This window comes from Aplysia californica, unplaced genomic scaffold, assembly GCF_000002075.1.
Source record: "Aplysia californica isolate F4 #8 unplaced genomic scaffold, AplCal3.0 scaffold00014, whole genome shotgun sequence".
NCBI classification, from domain to species: Eukaryota; Metazoa; Mollusca; class Gastropoda; order Aplysiida; family Aplysiidae; genus Aplysia; species Aplysia californica.
The window spans coordinates 1,644,793-1,660,951 of NW_004797284.1; the positions used below are offsets into that span (position 1 = coordinate 1,644,793).

Sequence of the window (16,159 nt, forward strand, 5' to 3'; positions counted from 1 at the left end):
CCTCCCCCTCTCTCTTAAAAAATACAAAACAAAACAAAGCAACTGTTGAATCATACAGAAAGGACATTAAAGAATTTTGCATTTTAATGGATCGTAAGTATATGATGATGAAGCTTCTATCGACCTAACTTTCGTCATCGATTCTATTTATCAGACCGAACTCTTTAACTCTGTGTGGGATACACCCCAGCAAAAGGACAGACACTGGACACCGTTTCTCTGTGGGAATCGAACTCACGTCTTTTGAATGCACAGAGAAGAGCCTAAAAGTACTAAAACATTACACGACAAACGCAAGTATCCTTTCTCGCTTTGTCAAGCTTCCGCCACGGCGCAGAGAGGTAGCCAACAACAACAAAAAAAACCCCCAAAAAACCCCGTGCAATCCCCACTTATGCCAGATAATCCAAACACAGGCATGAGCCGACCAGTGAATTAAGTAGATCTAAATACTTTCACACTGCACATAGTCAAGTGAAGTTGGAGAAGGACTGGACTGTTCAGACACTTCATGTTACAACAATGGGCTAGGCTGTCCTTGAAGAGGTCAGGTCACTGACGCAGAACTGTCTTATGAAGGCGTAAACACGAATTCAAAACACACTCTCGGTATAGGTATTAACCCGTCGCTAGAATGTTCTTTCATTCCACTACCAGTATCGAGCACAACACAAAACATTACCAAAACGAGAAATATAGAATAAAGAAGTAGAATCTACCAATGACGCCATCAAACAAAACCTATCCACAGTATAACAATAACATAGCCAAGAAATCGCGTCTTATTCGGCCACCAGAAGCTACACAACAACAGGTAAATGTCCCCCCCCCCCTAATCCTTCCAGAAAAATAATGGACTTAGTTTTCGCATCCTGGTACGGAGAGTATAGAAACATGCCTATGTCCCGTCTACACAAGCGCACTCGCGCATAAAAACCAACGTTTCAGAACTTGAATCTATTACAGTATAGGACTATTTCTTCTTATAATGATTTCTTTTATCACGTACACCAGCCCGTCATAGTGATAAAAAAGCAAGGACAGAAAAAGCACGGGATAGCGTCTATTTTAAAAAAGGGGAGGGGTGGGTGGGGTGGTGGCAATACACTTCGTTCATTAAATCACAAAGGAGAGTGACAGTATAGAGGAATAGAAGTGCAATAATACCCACCTCTTAACGAAAGCTTCTGCAGTGGGCAAGAGTAGAGTAATTCGCTTTCTAAGTTCTAAGAACAGCAAAACAACAAAGGGACAAGACGTTGTTGTCCCCACCAACACAATCACACTAAACTCTTGTACAAAGTGGGCTGCTTCGACCCTACCTGTCAGGCCAACCCTGGGCTGCGTGGAATGCATCCCAGCACAAGCAGACAGACGATTCTCGAATAATAAAAGTATAAAAGTATACTCTGTATACATGTATTATTATGTCCCTCACGGGTACGAGAAATGGCACTCAAGGACACATCCCCACGTCTGACTACTGACTAGACTAGACTACATTGTATGACGCCACAGACCCTGGAGAAGACGATGCATTAGGTGCTGACAACAGGCTACAGGTAGGCCAGGCCTACGTTCTACTGTCACTGCACCCACATATATCTGCCCCCAATTCTCTCTGCTCACGCAATCTTTCCCATGGTGTCACTCACGGAGTTGTAAAACCTGATGCGATTAACCATCTTTATGTCATGGCTCACACCCTTGATGAGTTGGAAACGTTTGCATGCCAGTGAGGCTCTTGTTTCTGTAGTCTCTCCGTTCTGATGTAATAATAATAATAATAATAATAATAATAGATATCATTTGTATAGCGCATATCCCCGCTCAACAGCAGGCTCTATGCGCTTTACACTATATTATTACCCCAGCAGACCATAGAACACTCCGAAACATTCTCAGCTTCCCGGGAAGCATACAGTGCAAGCTGCGGATTTCACGCGCTCAAACACTATCAAACTGACAAGATCTTTCACTGTCTATAGCTGGGTACCCATTTCCACCTGGGTGAAGTGAGGAAAATTCGTGTAAAGTGCCTTTCCCAAGGACACAACGTCGGGCCCCTGACAGGATTCGAACCCACGACTTTACGGTTGCGAGTCCGAGAACCTAACCACTAGGCCGGTTGTTGCCGCATGTTGAACTGTTTGTGTAGCGCATTTATTGTAGATGGTGCCACGTTATCGGTGCTGTTGAGTTGTTGTAAAAGTTGCTGAGTTGTGTTGTTGCTGTTTACATGTGTTAAGTTAGCTCGTATCGGTGTTGTGCTGACGCTAGAGTTAAAATATTGTAACTTGGACTAGTGGTGTTGTGTTGTCACTGCAGAGTTGTTGTTGTCTTTTCGTTAGACTATTGCTGTTGTTACTGTTGTTGTTGATAATGTTGTTTGCGTTGACAAGTTAGGTAGGGTTTCCCACCATTTTCGACACGATCCAACTATAAGAGCAACGGGTCCGATTTCATAGGTATCGTCCTGTTCAAGCCTGCTAGTTGCTACACAGTTGCTCCAGGTAACCAAGCACTACTCTTCTACTTTCAGAGCAAAGTTCATTTAATTACCTCTTTTTTAACAGGGAGAGAGATTTGGTATATTTATTTCACTGTTGTATACGCTCAAATCACTCTAATTAATTCGAAATGAAAAAAATATTTCTGCAATTCCTTGTCGGTGACTCCTTGATGTTATTCAAATCGCTCCTGGTGTCTAGCTACCCCATGCTAAATTTACCCTTTCTCCCTTTTCAGTACTTAAAAGGCAATATAACCCCCTCCACCCGCAAGAAAAGCAATATCAAACAAAATAGGAACATTTTCCTATGTACAGCCGCACTACGATCATGCCAACGAATATTGCGTGACGGTGAGAATCGTGACAACTCTCCCCCAACCCCCCTTCCCACTTCAATCTCTTGCAACACCAAACACGTAGACTACTTGAATAAAATAAATCGCTGACTGTTGTTTATGAAACATGCCATTATGTAGACAGAGAGGGATGACAGCCATTTGCAGATGACGTTTCATCAATCTTGATGTTTGTACACCCCACGGAAAACACCGAGAGCGACAGCAAATAAGGGCAAAGAGAAGCAAAATACATTGTAATCCTCTATCTTAACCACCCCCCACCCCCCAAGCTCCACCTCTATCAAACCTAGAGTGAAAGTGTTTTTTTTTAGTACATTGTACAGCAATGCAGAGTTGGATGCCACTCAAATGTGCGGGATATAAGTCAGATGAATCGAAGCTTTTCAAACACGATACGAACGTATTTAACGCATTCAACACAGGGTAACAAAAAGAGTTTACTTGAGAGAGAGAGAGAGAGAGAGAGAGAGAGAGAGAGAGAGAGAGAGAGAGAGAGAGAGAGAGAGAAAGAGAGAGAGAGAGAGGGGGAGAGGGAGGGGGAGGGGGGGAGCGAGCGAAGCGGGGACGTCACAGCCAGGATGCAAAGATTATTCAGAGAAGTCATAGCTGGAGAGGAAACAAGAGGAGAGGACGTGGAGATGCCAGGGTTGGGATTCGGAAGCAATGAGATACACAGAAGGAACGAATAGAAGAAAAATGTGGACTAAGATGCCGCTTTGGATGCATAAAGACCTTTAACAGTGACCGGTTATCATGTTGCATCTACATCATGCTACACATTCCAAACGGCATGACCAGTGAACGTTAACCATTTTGAACCTCCGAGACTGTGACACTCGACTTTTGTCCCACGACACGTAGCCAAGAGACATTCTGCTGAGAAGTTACAGCCATTTTCTTGGTGTTAAGTACTCCGTCGAAATTTCTATTTTTTCCCGACAGATCTTCCTCAAATCTTGTGATTCTGGCTACACGTAGATAAAGATTTTTCCTTTCATGCCACACCTTCCTTACCCCCCGACGAACACTGAATATTTCAAAACACTTTTTGCTTTAGAACTATGCTTTTGTTGTATTTGAGACAAGTAAGTAGAAAACGGCTAGCTGACAACGAGCAAAGAGAAAAACCCGACCCTCACTAACTCCTGACATCGGGGAGGCCGGCTCTAAGCGCGAGTTGAGACATGCAAGAACTGATGTAATGTACACCAAAGGTGCCTTGGTAAGGACAAACAACTTATCAGAAAGCCAGGTTTCGTTAGCACCCCCCCCTCCCTTATTCAAATTAAATAACAACAGCACGCTTCAACAACTTCTAACAAAATGTTGTGAAGTGGTAAAAAAGACATTACAAATGTGCAGCAACATGCATTTGAGGACACCAAACGACTCTCCATCAAACTTAATCAAACGAGAATAAGAGTAAGAGCCAAGGATGAAAACAGATCAGATGATCTTGCATAAATGAAAGCGTGAGAATTCATCCATGGGTGCGGTCGACACAGAGTAATACATATGTAGCTATTACTTACCTTCAGACAAAAAACAACAACCAATGTGTACATAACTCGTGCCAGTTACAAGGAGTAATGTAGTAAATCTTGTGCGTCATATCGAAGACATCTCGAATAATGGGTGAAACAGAAAATGAAATCTAGAAAATACATTTCATGAGCCACATTAATACTAGTCATGATAAAGAAAGCGACAGAGATGTACGATGCAGCAAAACATACGTAAGACAAAAAGCCGTTTTGCAGAGCTACAGACGTAATATATACAATGCATAATATAACTATACTGCAGAGTTACGATGTCTAACGAGGTGAGACTTAAATAAAAGTCAAGGGAGAGTACCTTCTGTGGTGGACTCGCCCATCGAGGAGCCTGTGAACCCGGACACGTTGGCCAAGGGAGAGGCTGAAAAGGCCACCTGGAAGCCTAAGGGTCGATCTGGCGTCTGCTCGCGAGACAGAACCCGAGTGGTAGTTGCGATCATTTCTTCTGAGCGATCAATGCACATCTCGTCGCCTACCACAGCCGTGAGGTCACGCCTACCCGGACTCAGGTCAACAGTCCCATGAAACGGTTGGCTGACAACTCCTCCAGCAGTCATTCCCGGCCCGCGACTGCCGTAGAATTCAGTGTCGTAAGCAGGAGCTTCAAGAACCGGTTGCCCGTCGGGGCCGAGTCTCCTGCCTTCAGCGCTCGGGGCGTCCGACGTATCTGATCTTCCTGGTCCCGCTTGCCCCACTAAAGTGACATTATCTGGTTCCACAACATCACGGTTCCCGTCATCCGTTTCTCCATACCGTTTGTCGGGTCGGGTTCCATCTTCAAAAGACCTTTCGTCATATTCTCCAAGTCCCACTGCACGTCCAGCCTCACGACCGGAATCACCAGGGGCAACTACCACCGTCCTGTCGGCGTCCAGCTCAGAATCTGCTCTGTCTACCTGTTTGCCGTGGGGTGTCTTCTCCAGATCCGATGGTCCCAGCACATATTCTGGAGTTTCGTCCAGTCGCCGGCTATCGTCCAGAGACTGGTTGGCAGTTCTGTATGTGTCGGCATCAGAAGACAAATCCATAGATCTCTCTGGGACCCTGTCGTCAAAGCTATCACCAGGAGCGGACTCATCGCCTGGTACCCTGTCTCCAAATCTGTCTTCTGGAACGTAACCTCCAGCCCGTTGTTGGCTTTCGTCAACGTCTTCAGGACGGAAACTTTCTCGAGGATCTTTGCCTCCATCAGGATCGTCTGTGGGATCGTACGTTTCAACTGGTCCTTGGTCATAAGAACGGTCGTCGCCACGACCATAGATCGCAACCGGTTCTTTGCCATCAAAGCCATCCTCGCGACTATCACCGGTTACTGGTTCTCGGTCTCCTTCTTCAGTTTCACGATCATCATCTTGTACCTGTTTTCTGCCACCATAACCACCGTCAGCATCATACTTTCCTGCAGGTGTCTTATCGCCAGAATCGTCACCAGGACCATACCCAGAACTCAGTTCTCTGTCATCAGGACTGTCTCTCTGACCGTCACCTTCTCCTTGTTTTCTGTCAGAACTGTCGTCGGTACCAGAACCTGGAATTGGCCTCTTGTCATCAGAGTCGTGGCTACGGTCATAACTTGGTACTGGTTCTTTGTCTCCTGAACCATCCTCAGGCCCATAACTTATGCTAGTGCCAAATGTGTCCCGGGAAGGAGAGTAGAGATCATCGCTGGGACTCGCAAAATCCACACTGCCACCATCCGGCTTCTCAAAAGCCAGCTCCTCTTCACGGAAGTCCACAGGCAGGGCGGGTTCGGGTACGGGCGATGGTTCCTCGTGGTAGGAGGAGCCAGTCTCCGAGCTGGGGCTCACGATCTGGCTCGAAGGCTCTGACGTCACGTGGAGGGCGGGGACTGTGTACGTTTCAGGCGCGTCCTCCCTCTCAACCTCCGCCCTCGAATACAAAACGTCTTGTTCCTGCGCGATCTGCGGCCCGCCTGTACGTCGACCTTCTGAAAATGGGTAACACATAGCGGGGTTCTTGTGCTCAGAGTGCATAATAGCGACAACCAATCAAACAAACAGGGGTGGTGGGGAGGGCGGTTACGAACAAACCGCAAAACTAAAAGAGGGGAAGTCGATAACAACGAAAACGTACAGACAAAACAAAGAAAAATACTAACATCAGCTAAGACAAGGCCTTTTAAGTGGTGATCGAACAGGCACAGGTTGTGAGAGTCAGAGAGCACACATCATTCGTGAGATGCAACAAGAGTTCCAAGACACAGACCAAAGACTTTTCACAGAGTTCCCTTATCATGCATTTTTTGGGTGTTCCAAAAACAGTCCAAATGCCATTCATAGTTAACCAGCCAGCGAGTATTCAGAGAGAGAGGTGGGGGGGGGGGGGGGGGAGATAGAAGAGAGAGAGAGAGAGTGTGATGAAACAAGTTAGTAAGAAGTGGTGAGCATAGCATACGCATGCAGAAGTTCTTACGTCCTCGTCAGGAGATTGGTTAGAGCATAGCAATCAAGAGATCAAACCAGGCATACATGCAGCATTCACTAGTCATAATTCTTTAATGTCTTATCAGCGCACAGGGTTGGGTAAGCATGGGGTAAGCCTTGTAGTTACAATCAAATTCACTAACAAAAAAAATATATTTAAAAATACAATTTTCTTTTAGAGGTTAGAAGTTTGCCAACAAAAACTTTTTCACAGGAGAATCTGGGGTACTATTTGATAAAACTACAGACTGGTTTGTTTTTTGTTTTTGGTGTGACTTTATTTCCAGTCCTCGAAATAGACTATTAGTTACCCTCCAAGTACATAATGTATTTGGGCTTTTTCTGTTTTGAGTTTCACATTTCTTTCGACAGAAAGCAGAATAATGGAAAAAAAAACTGCCAAGACAACACGGATGTCTGTCACAGACTTAACCAAGGTTTTGAAAGTGAACTGACACTCGGATTGTAGACATCATAGTCAATATCCCTACTGAGCTATTAACAAGCAAACGTCTTCGCTTCTGGTGAATGTACCTGTTTTTACGTTTTAAGTTAATATAAATGCGCCAGATATATGATTGAATGAAGCTCAAGGAAATAAAAAATCTAAAATGATACTACTTTCCCAGCTCGGGTCTCCACACAAACACACACACACACACACACACACACACACACACACACACACACCTGCTCCCTCTCTCTCTCTCTCTCCAAAAGGACACACCTGATACATGCAATACCCATGATTTCAGCATACAATGTGCTTCTTCGAGGACATAAGAGCTTGCAAAAAAATGAATAAATTAGGTTTATGAGGGCGTGAGGTAATAACCGAACTACAATAAAAATCATACCTATCATGCTAAGATAAAAATACTGCAAGCTAAACAGCAAGCGAATAAAAAAAGAAAATATCTGTACTACAGAAATGATGAATTCAAAAACGAATGGACAGAAAAAGCTCATTAAAAATAAATAAATAAAAACACGCCGTTTTATTGACGCTCTTAAAATGCCATCTAAAGCAAAATGTGCATGCCCTGGGCTAAACAGTAAAAATTCACTGCCGAAAATTCATACCAGATTTGTCCCCATCGAATTGCAATCAAGCTAAACGTGGGCTACTCATTATGTCCAGGGTTGCATACCATCCTAAAACTTAAAATTTAGATGGTTAGGACTCGGTCTTCGTCGATTGTCATGCAATACTATGTTCCTGTCTAAATCAACATATCTGTACTAAAAGTCTGACAGAAACATTCGTTTGCATGTCGTCTAACTGAGAAATTGTTCTTTTTTGTTCTATGTAAACCTTTGTGCAATTTACTAACTGTCTTATGAAAGTTTATATTGCATATCTCGATAGATTTATGACTTAACGTTTTTAGATTGGAAAAGAGAGGGAGAGAGAGAGAGAGAGAGAGAGAAAAAAAAGAGAGAGAGAGAGAGAGAGAGAGAGAGAGAGAGAGAGAGAGGGGGGGGGTTGGGGTGGGAGGATTGAAATGACAGATAGACAGACAGGTAGGCACGGACAGAGAGAGGCGCCTGGCGTTCACAGGGCGTTCCTCTATGTTACATGTATATGTGGCTATTTGTTCGATCCGAACTGAAGCTGTACAGTTCATTCACTACATACACAATTTTGATACATGTCCAAGTGGCAAAGTTGTCATCTTTGGGGGGGGGGGTTGGTTTGTTTGTTGCATATAAGTTGTCATCTGCTTCCTTTCAGTACATTTTCTCGACTGCTTACGATCTTCTGGACCCACGAGTCGTCTTCAATACATTGTGTATATCTAGGTATTAAAAGAAATTATTATCTGGGCGGAAATTATGGGAACTATTATGCCACATTAATTACTCAGTTTAAGACCAAGGTGTTTCTCACCCATCACTTCACAGTAAGTGACAGGGGTCAGAGAGCAACACAAAGCGTCACTTTACTTCCGGCCACAACCTGGCTCTGTTGTTGCGCTTGTTTGCATTGTTTCCTTCCAGACTTTGGACTATTACCCTTTATTTATTTTTTCAGGACAAAAAGGAAGGGAATAGGGGTGTGAATGAGTTTACTGCCCTTCTAGACATATATCTGACATTTTGAAGGAGTTGCCTGAGCTGATTTTGTGGAGGTCACAATGACCTACATCCCGAGAGTCAATCACGTCAGGATGTCAGGAGTCATTTTATTCCCGTAGCCTGGAGCTATCACTGGTAGAAGAAACCTTTTGATCAAATTCTAGGTTTCGATGCATCAAGACATCCGGATCCCAGTCTACAGTAGACTGATGCTGCTTTGCAAAGACCATTCCATTTTCGTTAAGCTGTAACTTTTTACTCTGCATTGACCACAATAATCAAACTCTTGATTTGATGAATTTAAAAAACCTCAATCATTCCGATAATTCCTAGGCTGCTCCTTTCCATTACATCTCGAAGGAGACGCTCAAAGGTTCATGCGCGAACAAAAAAAAGAGAAGGCTAAAAGAAACTACAGCGAGCAAAGAAGTCAATGGTAGACAAGGCAACAACAAGACAAACAGAGAAAACATACAAGTAAAAGAAAAAGAACTTTAAAAAATCCTAAAATCATTCCAGGTCAATATATAGTATCACTTAAAAGTCAGACAGCATAAGTTAGGATAATGTTTGCTTAAGAATGTGTTAAGTTTTAGAAGGGAGCTGTATATTCCAAAGCAAGTAAAGACTAAGAACTAAAGGGCACACATGTGTTAAATTAATCCAACACCTCAACAAAAGTAAATTAAATAAGATTTTAAAAAAGAGAACCAAACTCCTGTGTGAAAAAGAGTGTTATTTCGTAAGATTTATTTCACTGGCATTTCTTTCACATAGACATTGACAAACACAAAGCTTACACAATCCTTGGGGATTTGTTCTAACATTAGCAGAACAAACACGACGTTTTTAACTACTGTAAGTAACGACCATGGGCTGACAGGAGTGATCAAATGGATTTTCCAGTTTTCTGTGATAGGTGGCAGGTGAACGTGAAATGATATCAGAAACAATCCTTACTTCTACAGAGGCTGCACTGATAGGGAAAAAAGAAACATTTTACACCCCCCCCCCTCCCCCTTTTCCAACCCCCCCCCCAGCAAAGACAACCTAAGCCTGTCTCTAAAAGTTTTGACCAAACTTTGACCACCAACCTCGAGCCTTTGAAGGGGTATTTGATGCTGAACGATGTATTGGCCCCTTTCGACACGTATACAGCGAGTGTAAGAAGGGAAGAGAATTTTAAGTGAGAAATTTAACAAAACCCTGCACAATGCGACGGGAACACCCCCACCAAGGCAAGTCCGCCTGTATGCTAACTAAAGAACTATTTTCCGCTCTCGATTTCGCCTATTTCAGGTAATTCCACCTGCCTTAGTTTTCAAACTGTTACTACCCTTTCTCAAGATTGGGATACATACGAACTTATACATATATAACGTGCATTGACCTCTTACCAAAGACAGATCTCTTAAACAACTATAATCACGGGGACCGAGCGACTGGTTGAAACACGATGAGTTAATTAAAGTGAAGATAAATGTCAATAAAAGGAAAGAAGGGAGGTTTTTAAAAAATCAACGTGACCTTAACACAAACGCAAAGAGGAAATGTGCGCATTAAAAGTAATGTTTAGACAAAAAACTTTGAAGTAAACAGTTGTTAATGTGAGAACCCGTGAAATGATGGACAATACGGGGGGGGGGGGGGGGGGGTTTGTTGGTCAGGATTTTTTTTTTTCACCCCACAAATTTAATGCTAGGATTTTAGTGATGATGCCGTGGAACACCCATATTGAAACAATTGGGATAAATCAGGAGTCAGGTTGCTTTTCCCTGCCTGTCACAGCCAATGCGACTGTTCGGTACAGACCCACGTTCTATCAGAAAGACGCAACATTCAGTTTTGTTTCCTCCACCTGAGCATTGATCTCATTCACTTATCATGTCCCAAGCAAGAGCCAAACCATTAAGCCGCATACACCAGAAAGCCCATACAAGAGATAAAATCATCAATACACAATTTTAAGTGATTCGGAAACCAGGGGAGGAGGCTTAAATATGAACCTGTACTTGTCTCTTTAATAAAAAGACAGGAATGCGTTGTTCCCAGAAAGCAGATAATTTGATTAAGGGCAATAAGAGGGCATACTTTAAAGGGAGAATAATCACAAAAACCTTAACGACAAGAAATCTGACAGATCCAACACTATCATAACACTGGGTATTATCGGTCTACTCCTGTTTTATAGTTTATTATTAATGTATCAAGCTGAAGCAGATGGCAATGATCGTTGAGACTCGTTGTCATGGATTGGAGATGGTCATTCATATAACGGAGTTACGATCAACACATTCTACAACTCTACTACCAGCAGAACTATACTAAAGGGAAGCCACTACGGAGTGCAAATCGGTAAATAGCGGTGGCAATAGCCAAAATGTTTTATCAAACACACGCTAAGTTGTCACTTAAGTCATGGAGCAACGAGATGCACACTCTTTAACTCTATGGTCAACAGAATTTCCATAGCAGGAAACCACTACACGGTGAGATTGATAGGTCAACAAAACATTGGTCCCACCCCAAGCAAAAGTGCCCGCCTCTCGTGAGAAAGGGCTGACCAGAACAAGAGCTTACATCCTCTATATCCATCAACTTCTACGATACTGAGATAGTGAGCAAGCAAGGGGCACTTTTCGCTTTTCCCGAAACCCAGCGTGACATAATGAGGTGGGAGGGAAGAGTCAAACATATGCACAAAACACAGCCATGCACACACACCCAAAGAGTTAGGGAGGGAGAAAAGTGAGGGAATAGATCACACAGCATCGCACACTGGAGGAGAAAAGAGGTTAAGAGATGACCCGGTCTTCGTTCCCCCATCAACACTACTGGCATCATTTGAGAAGCTGGCCGCTTCAACGAGAGAAAGGAGAGAGAGAGAGAGAGAGAGAGAGAGAGAGAGACAGACAGACAGACAGAGAGAGACAGAGAGGGGTGGGGAGAGGAGGAGGCAGTGAGGGAGGCGTGTCTGTCTACACACAGTGAACACAGAAGCATGGATGTGACCATGTGTTTACAAGTCGTGTCGGCAACGAGGTCGTGAACTACACGGGTTTACATGTGTGAGAAACCAGTTAAGTGCAACCATTACCTCTAGCTCCAAAAGTAAGCTTACTAACTTAATCAACTACAGTATGAGCAAATAAACGCATGGATAACATGAAAGAAAAATAATTAACTGAAATGCTGCCAAAGGAAATATTGCATATCGCCAAAGTAATGCATATAAAATAATGACCAATAACAAAAACGAAGAAAAAGTTTAAAAAAAAATACAACACAACAAAAAAGTAACAACACAATAGAGATGTAACTCAAATACGACTGAGCATAAATATACTTAACACAGAACTGGCATGACTTCAAAGACCACAAAAAGCCAAAAGACTTAAAACAGTCTACTACAAAATACAGAGAACAATAAGCAAGTAGTGGGGTAATCTCTGCAGATTGTAGGATAATAAGTATACATGTATAAGGGCCTATTCGTTACTTTAGAGGTTTACAGCAAAATGAAGCTATAAAGCTATACATATATTATGTAGTGACCAGCACGCGCAGTGCCTGCAAAGTGTTGATGTTTGCAACTACATACTAAACAAAGTGTCAAAAAGTACATAAGCCTGCGGTACTAGGCTGGTGCAGCAGTTTGGTGAGAGGGGGGGGGGGAGAGAGAGAGAGAGAGAGAGAGAGAGAGTGCGTGGGGGGGTTTGTTTGTTGGTTGGGGGGGGGGGGGGGGGGGGAGAGGCAAATATATGAAGTGTAGGCGAATAAAAGAGGTAAAACCATCGGACGAGCGATCTGAGACGGCAGGCTGGGTAGAGATGGAACTTAATTTTCCCTCCTTCTTGTCTCGAGTTCATTAAAACCACACAGTGCCGGGAACGGCATACGCTCTGTTGTGGGTTAGTTCTTCTTGTAAGAGAATGCACGGATATGAATGAGTTTCTGCTCTTTTCGAACAAAACGCAAAAATCACCCGACACGCCTGGCGCTTCTAGACTTAGTGCAAGATTCGTTATCGGTGGGAATATTTTTGGCGACATTTCACATACCAAAAACCAGCGATGTTTTACAGAATTATTTCAAAGAGATTCCTGGACATCTGTCTATGAACACGCTGCGTCAGTAATTATTTCTTACAGAACAACTGATTACTCTTCTTTCCATTCCGTTGAACATCAAGTCCGATATTCTGACCCGCTCCGATGACACAGAACCGCCTATTAGAACGCATGCGAACCTTACTTTAAGCAGTTGATGTTGTTACAGCAATATTAGGGACGCCAAACTGTTACTATAATAGACGAACGGGAAAGACAATTTACTCCTGTAGATCAAGCGAGTATACCTCAACGTGTCGGCTCGTTATGGCGCTTACTCATATGGGACCAATACCGATGTTCGTCAATACGCACATGTGCTTAAATTACATTATTTCTTGGCGAAAAGGGAAGCGAAACGACGAAATCCTGCAACATTTAAGCACTTGAGAAGGCGTCACACACGGACGGTACTGGAGAGCACCAAATTACAGAAATTGAAGTCAAAACGGCCTATAAAAAAGACCGCACTGCATTTTTGGGTGAAGAATTATTTACTCTTTGCAAACTACGGAGTCTTTTTCCTTACACGAAGTCTGGCTTGACGTCCAATAGCTTAATTTTAACAAAAATAACAGTACCTTTTTAGTTGAAGTCGCAAACTTGCGCATTGTGATATAATAGCGGTTAGTAGCAAGGTTTGGGAATTATAATATAATGTATGTGTATGTATACGTATGATGGCGGAAATATATATATATATATATATATGTGTGATATATAAGAGCGGGAAGGGAATTGGGGAAAGGCGGGGTAGTGGTGGGTTTTCCCTTCTCCTGATCGCAGCTGTCCACGGGACCCGAGTTCTGGGCTACATGAGTGCACACGAGGAGGACAGACACAAGGCGCACTACAACACAAGCTAGATACAAAACGAGGGCGAGACTATAACAAGAGATAGGTAAACGTCGCTCTCAGAATACCGCCGGTTTGGATTAAAGGATAGTTTTACAGGAAGGAAAAAAAACCAACATAACCTTTAAATATATGTGTCATACCAAAGAAATAAGATATAATGATAGCAGAGTGTTGTTGGTCTCCTATCTGTCAACAGTTTACTACAAAACTTCATTTGGTAGAAAATGGAAGCTATTTCGTTGGTCTGATGTTTTGAAGCAAGATTTGCGAAACAGAAAAGGCCACTTTCTCCAAATCTTTTGAATTTTGAATAAACAAATCAACGATAAGTTGGTCTGTTCTGAAGTGAGCACTTAATGAACGATGCCTAAACAGATCGTTTTTCTGCGGCTATCAGGACTTGTGTTGATTATTTTTTTTACAGAATCAGAGGAAAAGACCTCACTGCGTGCATTTGAGAAATAAAGTTCAAGCAGAGAGAGAGAAAGAGAGAGAGAGAGAGAGAGAGAGAGAGAGAGAGAGAGAGAGAGAGAGAGAGGGGTAAACAAAAAATATACAGAGACAGTTGTACTGAACAAGGGGCCAAGTCACAACACCTAACAGAAACAGGAAGAACTAACACAGACCGGCAGATGAGACACATAAGACACAGACACAGACAAAACACACAATTCTAAGACATATAACTTCGCCAAGATCACTGCCACATGAACCAATGGCAGAACCATCAATCCGTAGGGGGCATATATCATAAAGTGAGACAAATTGTAAGAAACAAGACACTGATGAAAACATGAAGTACATTACTTATGCTTAAGAATACAAGCAATACACAAACAATGCAGTAAACTTATCTTTAAAGCCCATTCAATAAATTAATGAACTGAAACGGACTTAAAAGAAGGGGGTGATTATGAATAAATAGAAATATGCTCCATGAGGGTTAAAAACTCTCATGTAACCAAAAGTGAACGCTTAAAAATAAAACTTATACCACACAAAGCGCCAAATCATAAAACAATCACATTCTAAAAATAATCAATAAAAAATAAAATCAAAGAACAAAGGAACATCTAGCATTACGTAAACCATTATGTTATTCCACCATGACGAAAAAAACCCAACCCAATTAACCGCCATCGAATTAACCACGAATTAAAAATAAAAACCGCACGCTTACGTTAAACACAATAAGATCCACAAACGGAAACGATAACAATAATCATAATGAAGAAACTTAAATAGCCTTAGAATAATATAAACATCAGCAACAAAGAGTGACGAGAGAAAAGAGGAATAACTGAGGGGCGTCTACACACCGGAGTCGAAATCGTCTGTGGCCTCGGAGGCGAGTCGAGTGGCGGCCTCGGCGATACTGCTCTCTGTCGCCAGCACCGAGGGCTCTTCTGTGGACAGACCGCCAGCGGGACACTCAACGTTAGAATCCATACACCAAAGATTAAGGCAACTAAAAAAACATATTCAAACTATTCTCTTTTTTTTCCTTTTCGCAGAGAAGTTTAAGTTCTAACACAGTTTAGAAAATAACATTCCAAACCCTATAAAATATAATGATATACTAACCCTCCTAATACAATAATTATTTCTATCACACAACACAAAAGACTACGTTTCCATGCTTCTTTGGCTTTCTCCCACTTTTTCTCCTTCCTTCAAACTCAGTTCCCAGATTGGAAGATAAACTGCAACCTTTTAAAACCATGATAAGCAAAAACCTATTGGAATTTTTTTTGTAAAAACACAAAAAACACTCACTCCCTTTTGACGAATACCTAAATCATGAAAAGTGCATAACTGCACAGCGATAAATATGTTTTTAAAAATGAAGGTTAAAGAAATAAATAACATTTCTTGCTATTGGGACAACAACAATTCGTTTTCATCTGTTACCTTTGGAACACAGTAACTCTTACAGAAAACGATTAAAAATACACAAAAACATGAGGATAACATACATGAGCAAGCATGCACATACAATATTACAGTGAAGACAATGAAAATGGAAAACATTTTTGGTGACTGAGATGCTGAAATATCGGACACACCATACATAGTTACGTTAAAAGATATACAACAAGAGAGAAAATACACAAAGAAACAGAGACATGGTGTGTTTGATAATCCTAGGTACAAGTGCGCATCGCCTAGAAAGCAGTTTGGTCACATCTCCACATCTTTAGCGAGTGCGTGTGTGTGTGTGTGTGTGTGTGTGTGTGTG

General features: G+C 42.3%; 1 protein-coding gene across 8 annotated transcripts in view; it reads right to left on the reverse strand.

The window, feature by feature from the left end:
* The window catches only part of LOC101845664 (titin), a gene marked incomplete at its 5' end in the record, with an annotated part of 180,624 nt that overhangs the window by 47,685 nt on the left and 116,780 nt on the right, over positions 1–16,159 (reverse strand). For all 8 annotated transcript variants that reach the window (XM_035970907.1, XM_013085006.1, XM_013085002.1 and 5 more), the window contains 2 exon segments: positions 4,729–6,378; positions 15,240–15,326. In XM_035970907.1, the coding sequence (XP_035826800.1) occupies positions 4,729–6,378; positions 15,240–15,326 (1,737 nt within the window).